Raw genomic sequence first — 14,864 nt, 5'->3', positions numbered from 1 at the left:
TAGAGAGATCGGAAGTAAATAAAATACTGACACCAAGCACAGACTGAAACCGAAACTACTCGACTGAACAAAAAACACCATATTTATCACCATTTGAGGTTACGCTAAAGCAAATTCTTATTAAATATATTTTACGATTCAAATAATATTTATTACTCATCCCAGTCTTATCATTAGCTTACATCGTGGGCAGGTACATCTCTACATGGTGTCCGGAAATTAGTGAATTTAGATCACATTTGGAATCGATTTTGCGGTAGTTATAACTTTATTTGATTTGGTCTTTCGCCCGAAGTTCAAATTTGTTTAGGCGAAATTTAAAAAAAAATCGATGGCTAGTGTCAGCTTTTAAAATGCGTTCAAGCGTGTATACGGCTATAATAGTCTAAAGTTTTCGAAAAATTAATGCAAAATATCACTAGGTTATAATATAATACTTATCTTCAGGGCACCACCGGGTGGTCGGCTAAGGGGTGTGGAAGTCCTGACCTGCACCAGTCGCCCCAACCACCACCAATTTCTCAACAGAACTGCCAGTCGTGGTTCGGCGAAACTCCCCCGTCACTCTATTGTTTACTTTACTTTTATGTGTTTACAGGTACTGGAGTGGGGGTCCCCTCCACCAACTATCTGCCTGACACTTGAACTTGATTGTTTTGTTGTTTATTGAAGTGAAACTTCTTTAGGCGCGTAATTCGGGGACGGAGTAAAACCGAGTCAGGATCGACACGAAAATGCGGGTACCCCCACCACCGCTCACCGTTCACTGTCCCTCTCTCACCATATGCGCTTGTTGAGGTGGGGGAGCCGCTCACGAACGTTCTCTCCCGACACGGGACAACAATCGATGCAGTTTTTGCACGATTCATTAAGGATTTAAGTGCTCATGTATATATCTCGCACTTTAGTTACCATAACCCAATTATCACGACATTAGGAAATGATATTCATGAAATTGACAATGAAAATGGCACATGATTGGTAAATTGTCATTGTAATTTCTTTGTAATTTTTAATTGTAATATTGTTATTTATGTAATATTGTATACTTGTGAATAAATTGAAAATTTTTGGAACTATACATTAATCGAACGTCATTCATCTATAAGAAAATATTAGAAAAAGCAAATCCATGCTTCGTCGTTGAATTATTTAACCTCTAATTTTCAAACTAACCTAAGAGAGAAAATAGAGATGATGAAATGAAAATAGAGAGAGAGGAATACTAGAAGTTTCACTTCTGTCTTGCGTAGGCTTGACACACCCACTTTTTTTTTTTCTGTGTTGTCCTTAGTTTAGTACTTGTAAGCGCTTGCATACCGCTTCATAACACCGTATGCGGGGACATTGAAGGCCTAGCTTCATTTATATAAATTGTAGAGCCGTTTATTAAAAAAAAATAGATTCATGCGAGAGCTCCGAAGGGGTGACCATAAGTCACCTATACCGGGGTGGGACAGGGTGGTTGTACCTTCAAAGGTTATAATATTATATAATGTGAGAATGTTCAAAAATTAAAAACTTATATTTTTTGGGTTCTTCATCGAGCGATGTGGATTGCTGGGTGTTTGGTTTCCGATTCTGCCATTATATTTAATTAATATCGTACCTCCAAATATTAATACTGAAACATGGAAACTGCTTACTGCGGCTTAAAGTCAATGAATTCACCAGGATTTTACCGTTTATCTCATTTTTAGGCTTTATCCATATTTATAAGTTTCAAATGTATATTTTTTTAAATCGTTTATTTTACAATTAATTTTGAATTCATAAAAATCACCTACTTAAATTTGGGTAGCTCGATGATATTGATTCCCTAGTTTCGTATACCATGTATTCGAGGATTGAATACTAACAAACTATTTTATTTCTTCTTTTGGAAGCGATGTTTCGCGACTCGGCTACCATTAATTTACAAAGCACCATGCTCAGTAGCATGACGTCCATAGGTATACCTTAGTGAACTTACGTATGTTTGATCATACCAGCAATCCTCGGGGAGTCACAATATACCTTTGAAATTTTACTACAATTATCTGCGTGGCTCTCCAAAAAGTGCGTTTTCCCAAAAATAATACTCGCGGAAAAGTGTATATTTATTTATCAACCACTTACAAACCAGTCACAGGCATACTGCCCAAAACCTAATGTACATGATCGTTTGAAGTAATTACAATTAATAATACATTTATCAATAACCAACAAAGTAAATTACAAACAAAATGGTGAAATTTCAGTTGTTTGTTTTTGGGGTGTTATGCCGTGTTGCGCTAACTCCTTCTTTAGCCGACGTTTCGGACAGCGTTGCAGTGATGATGGACACTGCAACGCTGTCCGAAACGTCGGCTAAAGAAGGAGTTAGCGCAACACGGCATAACACCCCAAAAACAAACAACAAAAATGCTTTTGGCCGTGAAAATCTAAAAAATTACCTCACAAAATGGTGAAAGGATAAACTCGTAATACAGAAGTAATAAGTATCTATTTAACAAGCTTTTATTGGCACCTGAGCACTGATTTACTGATTACTCGTTCTTGGTATATTCCAGTTCATAAGAGAACTTACTTAACTTGTTTCTTCGTGCTAAGTTACGGCACGGCGTATGATCCAAATATGATGGGAAGTTAATTAAAAGTCTACTTCTGCAATAATAATAATTACCACTTATAAACGGTAAGTACTCGTACGTTCTTGCAGCCGTAGAATGGGGTAAGTGGCTGCTTCAACTTATGAAATAATTGGTTAAAAGCTTTTGGAAAAAAGTTTTTATTATTTTTCAAACTTAGTGTGAGGCTATTTTATTTCTTTCCGACAGTAAAAGGATGTAGGTAATTATGATTGAATTAAAATATTAAGTAGAATTCACTCTTACAATTTATTTTTTTTAATATCGCATGACTTCCTTTTTTGGTTCAGAGCCATTTTTTGGTTCGTTTCAGTCCTTCGTCGCAGCTTAGTTTTTTGTGAGGTTATGAATCGTGGGGTCCCGCGGGAGCCTGGGGTTCCGTCATGGTATTCGAGGACTGCAATACCATAGAAGTTTTTAGAATCAAGGCCGCCTAGAGTACAGGCCTGGTCACGGGCACCGCAAAGTTCAAACTTCACTGTTTAAAATCGTCTAATCTCCCTGTTTATCCAATATGCTTGTGGTGATCGGTAACAACGAGTATCTACAATAATCGCCGCCATTTTCAAACTGTATTGCTTGATGGCACTGACTTAATCTCTGTCACTTCAATATCTGTTGCGCGCACCTAAATAATAAAGCAAAGTCAAATTTTTACCCAACCATTTGACATTTCATCGGTCTGTAAATTTTTTTGTTACGTTCCAGTTCCATTTCAAGATGGTAGCCATGTTGGATACTACATTTTTATCCCGCTAGAGTTCGCATGATCGTGGACCCTACTAAGAGCTGTCAAATCGGAATGATCAGTATTTTGGTACCTCCGCCTGAAAAATGTTTGAAAAAAGAATTTTCATTAAAATATTAACATTTTTTTGGACAAACTTCATAGTGCCTCATTTGAAATTATTTAAATGTTTCGTTTAATATTTGTGGCTTATAATTAAGTGCCTACTTACAATTCAGATGAGTTTTTAAGGAAATTTTGATTTTGATTCATTAAATGATAGAAAATTACAAACATAGTTTTTTGGATGCTAGATCTACCTAAATGTTTACAGAACTACTACTAGTAGGTTGGTGAAATAATATATAATACATAATATGTATAATATATTATGTTTAAGGTTTTCACGGGTGTAAGATTTAGAATAATTTTCTTGGGTTACCCGCCGTAACGTAGTTCGCAGTTTCTGTATCGAACAATCAGTATCGAAGTTTGAGACAAAACTCAAGACATAAGGCCTCTGAAGATGGACAGTGAGATCTGTCCGAAACGTCAGGAGTTAAAAAGTCCTTTTAAAGACTACGTTACGCGGGTAAAACGATAAATTTATTTTATAAATAAATATATTTTAATTTATTTTATTTCCATGTTACATGTTGTCAGTAATCTCTTAATGCTTACTATATATATTACATAACTTGCAAATGTTATCAACTCTGATAAATGAGACATGGCCATTTTCTCAGAAAAACTTAGTAGCCCACCCGAGCTGAACATTGACAAGGTGACCTCGTTTGATAACAATGGGTAGTAATTTAATGCAACGTAAAGACCACGTTCTGAGTCCAATGGCAGTGAGTATAACTTTTTAGTGACTAATTATTTTTATATCCGGGAACGAATGGCCCATAAAGTGTTTTATCGGGGTAAGTCGTATAAAAGGGTCGTAAATAAATCTAATAAAGGTATCAATAACCTTTCTTAAATAATGTGATGAAATCTTAAAGCCTTTTAAGGCGTTTTATAATATCCTGATCAAGATGCTGTCGTTGGTGCCTTTTAAAATCGTCCTTAAATGTAGCAGTTGTCTCATTTTGAACAAGCACACCCTTTCGTTTTTGTATATTTATATATATATTTTTATGTGACACCTCACAAGTTCGCTCCTGTATATACAGTAGAGTGTCCCAGGACATAAGGAAGAATTTTTTTTTCATGAATTTAAATATGCATACCCTCTTATTTTATTCCATTTGATCCCAATAACTAATCAAATAAATATTATTTTGATTAAAAACCGGCAACCCGTGCCGACTTGATGCCAAACATATGGTACAGAGTCAATATGGAAGGATTTTCAACTTTCATTTTTGTCGGATAAATAAAATTTAAAATGCACAAATGTTCAATTATGTAGTATTTTATATTTAAAAATGGTTTATTGATTAATTTTTTTCTTCGTAGTTTGTTTTTTACAGTCAGGATAAATCTTCCGTTGTTCCTGAACGCATCGTAGCAAAAAATATTTTTGTTCCTCTTCGACCGTGAGATTAAGCCATGAAAATCTTGCATTAACTTAACAGTTCTTTCAGCTGTATCATTCACTACCCTCAGCGGCGACACCTTCTTTCTGACTTCTTGATACGAAGCATTATTTGACCACATCGTAGGGAATTCGTTAAGAAAACTGGCATCTGTTTTCAGACGATCAAAAAAATACTTGCTCTTGACTGAAATGAAGTCGTAAATATTTTTCTCTGAAACAAAAGTCACTAAATTATTATATGAACAAAAACCTCAATACAAAACATAATTTAAACTACTTAATAAACTTACCATACAATTTACCGTCAAGATCTTCCTTCGATGGGATGTAACGTTTGTCATGGGTTGATAAATTATTTTTTTTGATATTTCGAGCATTTTTATTTTAGTTGTTTGATCAGCGTCGTCAAACAGCAATAAAATAGATCCTTCATGGGTCAAATACCATAACTGCTTACTGAACAGAAATAAAGCTGCCATTGAGATGTTTTCATCAATTTTTTCTTAAGCCTTCATCGATTTCAAAAAGCACAAGTCCTGGTAAGGTGCTTTAACTGCTATAATACATTATAACCATGGCTTGACATAGGATGTTACTATGAACAGGCAAACGTCTAAAAGTGCCGCCTTATCCTTACCGGTAATTTTAAATTGCGCACAAATTATTGATGTTTTCAATGAATAAAGCGCCTTTGCCATCCATCGAGCACCTGGAGGCCGAATCTTAAATTTTCTCACTGTATCTCCTCCTAAAACTATCACGCAGAGCTCTAAAAACTCTCAATAGTCATCTTCAAGTATTTTTGTTGTCAGTGCAGTACGGTAAAAGTCAAGCAAATCATCGATTTCGGAAGCGGTTTGGTGCAATGTGAGATTTTCTCTGTAGCACTGAATTTTATCGGGATCAACATTTTTACAGTTATCTCGAAATTTTTTGAAGAGTGGTATGTCAGGACTTGTAGTCACTTGACTGATTTTTACTTCAAACACAGCTTTTAATACCAACTATGGCTATATTTCGACTGCTGAAAGGCAAAACCCTTTAAGCCACAAAACCAAAATTTTACAGGAGATGATAAAAACGAATATCTAATGACATGTTGACTTAATTTATCATTTTTAATGTTTATTTGGTAGAATATAGATAGTTTTCTGACATGGTGCAAAATTATTCGATTCCAAGCATAATAATGAAAGATATTAATGAAAAACAAAAAATAATGTGGCTTAAAGTATTTGACCTTTCCTCTATTCTCGGCTCACTTTACATTATGAAGCTTGATGGGTTTTACCAAACTGAGTTTTTAGCAAATCACTTACCTTTAAGAAGCTTGAATGTTTTTACCTTACCAGCTTTTACGCAGATGGGGTTAGAATTGTGGTTCTAACTCTCCTCACTGGACCTGCCGTATGTCTTATAATTATAATTGTATTACTTATAATAAATATTATCATTAAATTTTATGGGAAAAATAATACTTTTTATATTATGTATTACTTAATAAAAAAAATTAAATTAAACAATATTTAAAAAAATTATAATTTTATTAAAAAAAGTTGAAACAATATTTGTCCTATTTATAGATACATAGTAAAATGACAAGAAATGTTTATTATCAAGTGCAAACTAATCTACAGGGTCAGTCATAACATCCTCATCATCCGTCTCCAGTAATGTATCGGGAGCATCGCATGATTCCCCGAGGTTTTTGAATTCTGCATGATACCTCGCGGGAATAATATTTTTTGCACACAGATTCATCAGGTCCCGATATTTAGCTTTATTAATTCCCAGGGGGCTTTGGTATATACCTAGTGGAAAGGCAAGTTGATGTGCACTTGAATTTCTCCTTCCTTTCACCTTCATAGTGTGTACATCTTCAATATTGGTAAAAGTATATGCGAATTTTATCTCGTTTACACCCTTTTTAAAAAACACCTTTCTAATATTCCTTATGGAAATTTTGTGCCCAACATCCATCTTGGCGTTATTCGGGAAAATGTACTCCTGCACACCTTTCCAATTTCGGAAGTAGGTGTGGTCCAACACATTAACCTCATATGGTCCAGGATTTGACCTGGCATTTGTTATTATCGTGGGCCATTCTGAGGGAGCCCAAATTATTTTTTTTCTATAATTTGATTCGATGCATGCATGCATTGAATCAACTGGCATGTACGTATGACCTGGTAACAAAAAATTTAGAGAAACATCTAGAATATTCACAGATTTTGTTAAAAAATAATAAATCATTGAAATAACTTGACGGTTCTTGTTTTGCCCCGGGCAACTGTCGCAATATAAAGCCACACTTTTTTTTTCAACATCTGTATCTAGATCCTTCAAATAGTTGAACAAGATGGAGCAAACCTCGTTTGCTCCCCTGTTACCGTCCTTTTCACCCCACACATAAGCACAGCCTCTTCTTGTACCGCTTTCATAGAATGTAAGGTTATACATGGCATACTTCCTCGAATAATAGAGAAGCATACTTTGGCCGTGTGGGGTGTTGAGGACCTTCTGGAGATCAAATGAAGCGCATACAAAAGATTTATCATTCTTTGCACGTTGTTGATCCACATCAAATGCTGCTTTCGTTGACTCCTTTTCATTCAGGTGAATGGTAAGTGACAGATTTTCTTCGGCAGCCACTTCACTAACACCACATATGGCACACTTATCCTTTTTTGGAGTGTGAATCCCAATGTTATAATTATTTTTTAAATAATTTTTAAACACTCTTTCACCCACCGGAACCTCATTTTGCGACACTACAAAATTTTTGTAAATTTTAAACAGATTTGTATAATTTTTATATTCCGTGGGCAAGTACAATTTTGTCGAATTTGCTCTACTATAATGTGAGGGAAGAGCTGGAAGCATTTCAATAAACTTTTTGATTTGTGAATTCGTCACAGCTTTTGTTTTATTAGGCGGATCCTTTTTTCCCCGTTGATCCACTTTAGGCATATTTAATGGCGTCTTATTTCTAATGGTGTACTGAATAAAGCTTTGAGTAATGTCTAAAGTTTTCAAAAAAAATTTTTGGCATATTTGTACTTTATCGTTATTTGATGGAAAAAAGCACACCAGTCGGATTTCTCGTGAGAACCCTAAACTTAAAACATTTGGATCTTTTTGATAACGTCTTTTTATCGGACGGCTCTCAACAAAATTTATAATGAACGACTTTTTGCCGTTACCGTCTAATTTCCAATACTGTTTAAATATTTCCTGTCGGGCACAATCTGTAAATTTGGTCGAACATTGGAATTGACACTTTTTTCTAAAACATGGATCATCTTGTACACGTTTTGCTGGCATGACAATGTTGTTTTTTGTTATGTACTCTGAGCCGCTAGATTTTTGAGTTTTTCTAGAGACCCGTTTATTCTCTTTCTTTTTCTTCCGTTTCCCCTGGCTTCCAACAATTCCTATCTCTTCTGACGTTGAAGTTATTGGTACTTCTGTAAAATAAGAACAATAAATCAATTTCCTGCCGTGCAAGTTATTATTAAGAATTTATTTTCAGACTTTTAAAAAATTGTGATTCAACTACAGGTAGGTAATAATGCATGTATTTATCTGAATAATGGTGGATATTTACAATTCATATTGAAAACAGAATTTGACCAAAAATAATGAAATAATTTTACCTTCAATCAGTGCAGCCGGTTCAGATGCAGGAACTATACCAACATTACAGATATTATTATCTTGTGTATCATCCATTGCAATAAGTTCATTGAATTCAATGATTATTATATTATTATCATCCCCGGTGTAATCAATAGCAACTGGAGCTTTTTCTGAAAAACATAATAACAATTTTTATTAATTTAATTGAAGAGTTATTTTGAAGTAAATATGGAGTTAAATAGAAATATGCAAATAGATATGAGTTTTTAATAAATAAAATTATGCTACATTGATTCCAGAAAGTTTCATTCTTACCGAGAGGCAAATAATCCATCAGGATTTCATCTGAAGGAATAAGAGATTTGTCTGGACTTTCTTTAGCCGAAACAATAGATCTAATGTTACTTTCATCTGAAAATAAACAAATAAGATGCAAAAACATGTCTTAACTATGGATTATGTTAATGAATAATATGAGTTTTTAATAAATAAAAGTATGCTACATTAATTCAAGAAAGTTTCATTCTTACCGAGAGGCAAATAATCCATCGGGATTTCATCTGAAGGAATAACAGATTTGTCTGAACTTTCTTTAGCCAAACCAATAGGTCTAATGTTACTTTCATCTGAAAATAAACAAATAAGATGCAAAAACATGTCTTGACTACGGAATATGTTAATGAATAATATGAGTTCTTAATGAATAAAAGTATGCTACATTGATTCAAGAAAGTTTCATTCTTACCGAGAGGCAAATAATCCATCAGGATTTCATCTGAAGGAATAAAAGATTTGTCTGGACTTTCTTTAGCCAAACCAATAGGTCTAATGTTACTTTCATCTGAAAATAAACAAATAAGATGCAAAAACATGTCTTAACTATGGAATATGTTAATGAATAATATGAGTTCTTAATGAATAAAAGTATGCTACATTGATTCAAGAAAGTTTCATTCTTACCGAGAGGCAAATAATCCATCAGGATTTCATCTGAAGGAATAAAAGATTTGTCTGGACTTTCTTTAGCCGAAACAATAGATCTAATGTTACTTTCATCTGAAAATAAACAAATAAGATGCAAAAACATGTCTTAACTATGGATTATGTTAATGAATAATATGAGTTTTTAATAAATAAAAGTATGCTACATTAATTCAAGAAAGTTTCATTCTTACCGAGAGGCAAATAATCCATCGGGATTTTATCTGAAGGAATAACAGATTTGTCTGAACTTTCTTTAGCCAAACCAATAGGTCTAATGTTACTTTCATCTGAAAATAAACAAATAAGATGCAAAAACATGTCTTAACTATGGAATATGTTAATGAATAATATAAGTTCTAAATAAATAAAAGTATGCTACATTGATTCAAGAAAGTTTCATTCTTACCGAGAGGCAAATAATTCATCGTGATCTCATCTGAAGGAATAAGAGAAATGTCTGGACTTTCTTTAGCCAAACCAATAGGTCTAATGTTACTTTCATCTGAAAATAAACAAATAAGATGCAAAAACATGTGTAAACCATGCAATGTGTTAATGAATAATGAGTTTTTTAAATAAAAGTATCTGCCAAATAAGCAAATTTTCGAGGTTAGAATACACGTCAAATAATATCAAAACAACACTTTTGCCAGAAGATATGTTAGTTGTTTAGCTTTAGCATTGTTTTGAATATTTAAAAACCTGCGAAAATATACTTCAAATTCATTTTTATGGTTAAAATTCAAAATTAAATAATAATGTAACACGTGTTGTGAAACAAAATTCAAATAGCAAATAAATTGACTTACCATTTATGTCTCGGGTTCCAAATGATTTGAAATTGACACCACACAATTCTAAAATCTTTTGAGATCTTTTAAGTGCCATATCTACAGTAATTAATTAAAATAAGCGTTTTTAATTGCGGAAGTCGAAAATATGCACCTCACTCACTAAATGTCAAAGCGGTTTTGAGCTGCTTGAAGTTGCCACCTACCGGTAGAAAAATGAAAGTCCACTGCATTGCCGACGTAATTCCCATACAAGCCGTGTAGGGTAAACAGTCACGCAGCTTAAAGCAATTGACCGTACGGGATTATAATAACACAAAATTGAAATATCACTGATTTGAGGGTTGACTGCTTTTACCTGTTTGTGTTTTTACGAAACCTATAAATTTTCGTCTAATAAAATGCATTTTTTGGTATAAAAACAGCATTTAGCAGCTTAAATTGTTTGACCAGGTTGTTCATTGAAGGCTACTTTATATGAAACCACTGAAAAGTAACATTTCCAAAAAATGTGGCTTAAAGGGTTTTACCAAAACACAGTCGATTTGGTATATATTGACAGTTAAATTCACTTTCCGGATATTGTAGAACAAAACTTCAAGAACTTGTCCATTAGATGGCAGTTTAGAACCCGATATTTGGTGTTTTACGACTCCTATTAAAAATATACTCTTTTTAGAAGTGCGTAAATCTAACAACATCTTGCCTGAACGAGTGATTTTCGTTTACTAACAAAATAGCAAGCTACTACAAGCTCATCAACACGTTTGCTCGCAGGCGTCTTAATGTACAAGTACTGACATCTTTCGATGCAAGTCGGCACGGGTTGCAGTTGTCCAAAGTAAACGAAATTTTTTTTATAAGTGTTTTGTCATTATTAAAACAAAATTAGAGGGTATGCGTTCAAAAATAACAACTTTAATTTTTTTGGGACACCCTAATATACAGTGTAAAGGCAGAGGAGCTATGTTGCCAACCAGTTGGGCAGCGTTGTGATCAAAGGCGGCTAGTGACTTTTGGGTTACTAGAGTGCTAATATTACAAAAATTGTGTTATTTATGTTGTTGTGGCTGAAAACATTTTTTTTTTTTTGAAAAAATTATTTATTGTATGAAAATTTTCAGGAAATCCGTGCGGCGCATGGCTAAACTGAAATTTCCTTATAATTTTCAAATAAAAAAACGATCTTTGGAAAAAAAAATCGTTTTCAGCTATAGCAAGATCAGAAATGCCATTTTTAATAACATTAGCACTCTAGTACAACCAAAAAATTATGAGCCGCCATTTTCATTTTTCATTTTCGTTGTGACACATTTAAAAAAAATTAAACGACACATTTATTTATGATGAACGACTCTAGACCCTACGGCGTCCCTGCATACAGCGTCTGTTAGAACATATACACATTTACACTCAATAACAAGTGTAAATTACATAAAAAAATAAAAATAGCTTGAAGTAATTTCTCCTCCCTATTTCCGGATCTAAAAAGTAAAAGTAAAAAGTTTACAATTAAATTTATAAGCACACTTTTAAAATAATAATAAGATAGCTAGGGCAGTTTAACTCACTATCACAGGGCTGTCCCATCATGGATATGTGTAGAATTTAGCCTGGTAACGAACAGATCAAACACTTAGGGGCTATAGGGAGGGATTTACTATTGCGGGTCTTGGAAGAGGCCCGGATTATATGAAAGAGGAAAAACAGATGCCGGTAACTCGTTCCACATACAAAAATACATGTCTTACACAAAAGTGAGTCGGAGAAGCGGCCCGTTCTCATGAAGACAACATAAACTGTAAACGGGTTTTCTGTTTGTGTGACGAGTTTCACGAACCTGCACCTGTACACCAGGGATTAATGCTGTTCTTCTTAGAGCAGGCTCCATCGCAATACCCGAAGAACAGTCTCAGCATACCCACATTGCTTCCTTGCATTAGATAGCAATCGATGTGTTAACAACGGATTGTCAATTACTACTGGTCACATTGAAGATTCTGCTAGCCATATATAAGACCCCAGTTTCTTGGAAGCCAAAAATGGTGTGAATGTTTTTAATATTATACCTTTTATTCATACCCACTAAATGAATTATGTTAATTTAATGATTATGGATTTAACCGACTTGTCTTGAGAAAAATTCATCGTACTTTTGTACAAATTAGTTATTGACTCGATAGACGCATCTGTTAAGCCAAAACTGATAACAATCCGAGTAATAATTTTTACACAAGACTTCCATAGTTGTTCTTTGTTAATCCGACGAAAACAAATTATGTTCACTCCCAGCCTAAAGGCTATAAAGGGTACAGTTCCGTTGATATTTTAATTTGTTCCAACATATTAAATTTTAAAATAGATATTCCACTAATATAATGTATATTCTGCAGCTCAAATTTATTTTGATTTTTGCCCTTTATTTTATTTTTTATTTTATAAAGTAAGTGTGCACGATGTAACATAACGTACCCGAAGAACTCTAACCAGTGAATCCTGAGTATATATACAATATCAACATTTTTAACTATAATATTATGAGTTAAAAATGTTGATATTGTCATGATATATTATGTCCGATGATATATTTTTATTTAATTTAAAAATCAAACAACAACAAAAAATTCCGTCACACGTCGCCACTGGGTAATTGGGTAAAGCCTAGCGGGTCACTCCATATCTTTCCAGCAGTACTTTATCAAAAGAGAAAACTACGTTTTTTTCCTCAAATATGCTCAGAAATCGCTGGTTAAAATACTTTGGGGACGCGCTGTTATACCCGGTATTTATATTTAATTTATTGGTTTTTCTTGATTTATTTTGTACCTTTCTTATTTAAAAAAATATTATACGTACTTCTTATACTTATTTTATTTAAAATCCTTAAGAACGCAAACAAATAATTAAAGATGAATGACAATAAGAACGAGTGAAACCTGTTTATAAGGTAATTTATTCGGTTGGCTTACTGAGTGAAAATCTGTGTCTATCATTAGCAAAATCAATCATTTTGTACCTTTTTCCAAACAAACTCCCCTAATTCGTAGAGGCTTACCATTGTCTTAATTGATGTATCTGCCACTCTTCTTTCTTAGAAAAGCAGAACATAGTTGTACCACTAATATAGAAATACGATACACATGGTCACTGAAAACAACAAACTCGTTGAGGTGTGTTGTGAGCGTGTCCATATGTTACAAGTAAGCAAAATTTTTACTTACTTCTGGTCAAACTGATCAATAATTTTCAAATACAACTTTTTTCTTGAATAGATAAAACGTTTGGATTGACCTGTCTTTAAGACTTTGAAGAAGTTGAAGAGTCCATAAATTAGCAACCATATATTGTCATTATCTATATGATGGAAAGATTATTGATAAAATGATTACTTCTTCTTCACCAGTACATTAGACAACACATTAAATTGTAAATAATGTATAGGATAGCCAGGAGGTTAACGTACATTTTTCTCTTATGCTCTTGGAATCGCTCTGTTTTTGAATTCTGACATGAAATCTGCTGGAACTGTTTAAACTCTATGAACCACTAACACTAGAGCCAAAATACCATATAGCTTTAACTATTATACTATACGCGACCACTAGCAACTACTTTGGATTTGTTCCTGAAGTTCTGAGAAGACCCAAAACTAACAGAGTACGCCTAATTACGGAAGCAATTGAAATTCATAAAAAATCCCAATAATATTAATAAAGACAACGGGTTAAGCTCAATACTTCGTGGTATACGGTAATTGACGGCTTCACCAGAACTAAACGCAGAAAACCATTTTAACTTATATTGTACGTTGGCTATAAAAGGAGGTAGCGAAAAACGGCATAATACCCCAAGAATAAATTCTATATTACAGCGTAGATATCACTAACTTGCTAATGAATGTACTTGTAAACCTTCCTCCTCTCCAACTCCTTCCCTTCTCTCCTCCCTTCAGCCCCACAATATTCTCTAATTAGGGATGCCATAGGCACATCGGCCACGAAAAATTGGGACTTTTGTGTGTATTCACAAATAAACAATTCTGTTGATTATCTATTCAGTGCATAGGGCGGAAATAATGGAATGTGGAGAAAGGTGAAACTGAAACTATTTTGGTTCTCGAAATTTCTCGGCGTTTCGTAAGAAGAAAATTTAATATCAGATGACATATCGTTTTGGCTTTCGAAATTGAGATAAACGTTTCAAGCCCACATAATATTACATTCGTATGAATTTTTGTCAGACAACAGAAATTTGTATTTATTTTGAATTCTAATTTTCTTAATAAATATTACGTTTTTGATTAATTTCGTTTTAATAGATAGAATAATTAACACAATACCATTTTTAAATCCCGCCAAAACGATCGAAATCTGACGAGATACACGTGACCTCACACGTAGGTATATTTTGTCGGTTAACAGTTAGTCCATTCCCACATGAGTCGGTATGAAATTGACAAATACAAAAACCAGAAAAAAATCAATGATTGAAAACAAAGACATGAATAGTTTTGAAATATTTTATAGTGACCTATGTGCGAGTCCATG

The 14,864-nt window shown here is 33.7% G+C and overlaps 2 protein-coding genes across 2 annotated transcripts; both read right to left on the bottom strand.

The window, feature by feature from the left end:
• Nucleotides 1-6,479: 6,479 nt before the first annotated feature.
• Nucleotides 6,480-9,071, bottom strand: LOC149418921 (uncharacterized). Its single transcript, XM_089638720.1, has 3 exons — nt 8,858-9,071; nt 8,560-8,712; nt 6,480-8,370 (listed from the first exon to the last, which is right to left on the bottom strand). The coding sequence occupies exons 1-3, from the start codon at nt 8,982-8,984 to the stop codon at nt 6,530-6,532; spliced, it is 2,121 nt and encodes a 706-aa protein (XP_089494846.1). The 5' UTR covers nt 8,985-9,071; the 3' UTR covers nt 6,480-6,529.
• LOC149418920 (uncharacterized) lies at nt 9,047-12,257 on the bottom strand. Its single transcript, XM_089638438.1, has 5 exons — nt 12,158-12,257; nt 9,933-10,028; nt 9,718-9,813; nt 9,503-9,598; nt 9,047-9,168 (listed from the first exon to the last, which is right to left on the bottom strand). Exons 1-5 carry the CDS (start codon nt 12,255-12,257, stop codon nt 9,047-9,049), a joined length of 510 nt encoding a protein of 169 aa, XP_089494564.1.
• Between the last annotated feature and the right edge of the window lie 2,607 nt (nt 12,258-14,864).

The sequence above is a fragment of the Hesperophylax consimilis genome, chromosome 13 (assembly GCF_061612785.1).
Source record: "Hesperophylax consimilis isolate HC1 chromosome 13, BYU_Hcon_1.0, whole genome shotgun sequence".
Taxonomy (NCBI): domain Eukaryota; kingdom Metazoa; phylum Arthropoda; class Insecta; order Trichoptera; family Limnephilidae; genus Hesperophylax; species Hesperophylax consimilis.
Note: the sequence above shows the minus strand (reverse complement) of the source record. Positions and strands in the feature narration are given on the sequence as shown.

Coding starts and splice junctions, on each gene's coding strand:
- LOC149418921 (XM_089638720.1), bottom strand. CDS start 8,984: ATGTTTTTGCATCTTATTTGTTTATTTTCAGATGAAAGTAACATTAGA. Junction 8,713..8,857: donor GATGGATTATTTGCCTCTCG/GTAAGAATGAAA, acceptor TATGTTTTTCAG/AAAAAGCTCCAGTTGCTATT. Junction 8,371..8,559: donor ACCGGCTGCACTGATTGAAG/GTAAAATTATTT, acceptor CTTATTTTACAG/AAGTACCAATAACTTCAACG.
- LOC149418920 (XM_089638438.1), bottom strand. CDS start 12,257: ATGCAAGGAAGCAATGTGGGTATGCTGAGACTGTTCTTCGGGTATTGC. Junction 9,599..9,717: donor GATGGATTATTTGCCTCTCG/GTAAGAATGAAA, acceptor GTTTATTTTCAG/ATGAAAGTAACATTAGATCT. Junction 9,169..9,502: donor GATGGATTATTTGCCTCTCG/GTAAGAATGAAA, acceptor GTTTATTTTCAG/ATGAAAGTAACATTAGACCT.